Source organism: Halyomorpha halys, unplaced genomic scaffold (genome assembly GCF_000696795.3).
Source record: "Halyomorpha halys isolate HHAL.00 unplaced genomic scaffold, Hhal_1.1 Scaffold10271.1, whole genome shotgun sequence".
Lineage (NCBI taxonomy): Eukaryota > Metazoa > Arthropoda > Insecta > Hemiptera > Pentatomidae > Halyomorpha > Halyomorpha halys.
This window is the reverse complement of record NW_027106024.1, coordinates 2,502-4,229: the sequence shown is the minus strand read 5'-3', so window position 1 is coordinate 4,229 and position 1,728 is coordinate 2,502. Positions and strand designations below refer to the sequence as shown.

The window sequence follows — 1,728 nt, the reverse complement described above, 5'->3', positions numbered from 1 at the left end:
TCCAAGGCGTCAATTGTTGCTGGTTTATCAGCATAAACCAGTGACTTCACGTAGCCCCACAGGAAATAATCGAGAGGTGTCAAATCGCACGACCATATGCGGTAATTTTGCTTATTAACAAACCCGTTAAGCCAAAAATGCGCCTCATCGCTGAACACAATTTTACAGAATGCGCTTCGTCAAGAACAGCCGCGGTGCCCATATGCCCGAAATCATTTTCAAATGTTAATGTCACGTATTGAACTTTCGAATAAAAAAAAAATTTTGATTACAATTTAATTTTTTGTGTTATTTTTTACAATTTCAAGTTCTATCGGCCTTAAAAAAACACCCTATATTTTATAAGTATATTAAAAGTATTCAATATTTTACGAAAATTAGGAAGATTTAAAACCTACAAATTGTCGAAACCATTACAAATCTTGGAAAACATGTTTCTATAATTAATTTTAAATTAATTTAAAACTTTTTAGAAGTTAAAAAATGTAATTAAAAACAAAGGACTTTCGATAGTTTCGAAAAGAATCCAATACCGGAAATATTTCATAAGTAGATTAGAGCAGGATTTGGAAGGGGAAAGTAACAATATATAAGCTAAGGAGTAGATCATAACTAACATTCGAAACAGAACCGTGAAACATTCAAAATGTACAAGGTGCATAGACTATCATGTTTTACATTTATTGAATTGTAACTTTTTTAGTTTTTATATCAAGGAATCATTTGTGTTTTAGGCAGTCTTAGTTCTGTGTCTGGTTGGAGCTGCTGTCGCACAGTATAGCCACCACAAACATGAAGAACACCACGAAAAAGAGCACGTTGTAGACTACTATGTAAGTTTATTATTTCTTAAAGTAAAAAAAAAATACGTTTACAGAATACGTTTTCCACTATTATATTGCAAATATTTCAACTTTCAGGCCCACCCAAAATATAAGTTCGACTATGGAGTACATGATGGCCACACTCACGACGTCAAAAAGCAGGAAGAGACCAGGGAAGGAGACGTCGTCAAGGGCTACTACTCCCTCTACGAACCCGACGGCACCGAGAGGATCGTCCACTACACCGCCGACAAGAAGAACGGTTTCAACGCCGTCGTAGAGAGGAAAGGACACGCTAAGCACCCTCATGTCGAGGGATCCAAAGAAACCTTCTTTAAGCATCATCATGAGCATCACTACTAATTTTAAACCCATGTTTATTATTAAAATGTAAATATTTTTTTAAATAAAAACTAAATTAAAAAAATGTAAAATTCATTGAACTATTATTCTTCTATTTTCTTTTAAACATTTATTCCACTGTTAAAATTATTTTAAAATTTAATATGTTTATTAATATATTAATGTTTAGAATGATCAAAAGTTTAAATTAAATATCTAAATTTTAAATCAATCGCACCAAAACAATATTTAGAAAATAATTAAATGTCTATGATGCATAAGATTTTTCCTATCAATTTTACTACTTTTAATGCTGGGATCTAAAAATGATTCATTTTTTTTATTACACTTTAAAATAATATTCTTATTAATTAATATTAAGAAAGTACTGTTATTAGACCAACAAAAAAAATATAACCATTAAAAAATATAAATTTATAAAAATAAAACATTTTAATTATAGGTAAAATATTTATCAGGACCTAAATTTTAGAAAAAATATATTTGTTGTTATTTACAACTGTATACAACTATATACATCAAGTAAATTTGCTGCCAGTGA

At 30.0% G+C, this 1,728-nt stretch overlaps 1 protein-coding gene across 1 annotated transcript; it reads left to right on the top strand.

Moving 5' to 3' along the window:
* Positions 1–625: 625 nt before the first annotated feature.
* Positions 626–1,203, top strand: LOC136797331 (cuticle protein 19-like). Its single transcript, XM_067053617.1, has 3 exons — positions 626–655; positions 735–833; positions 921–1,203. Exons 1-3 carry the CDS (start codon positions 647–649, stop codon positions 1,185–1,187), a joined length of 375 nt encoding a protein of 124 aa, XP_066909718.1. The 5' UTR covers positions 626–646; the 3' UTR covers positions 1,188–1,203.
* The last annotated feature ends 525 nt before the right edge of the window (positions 1,204–1,728 follow it).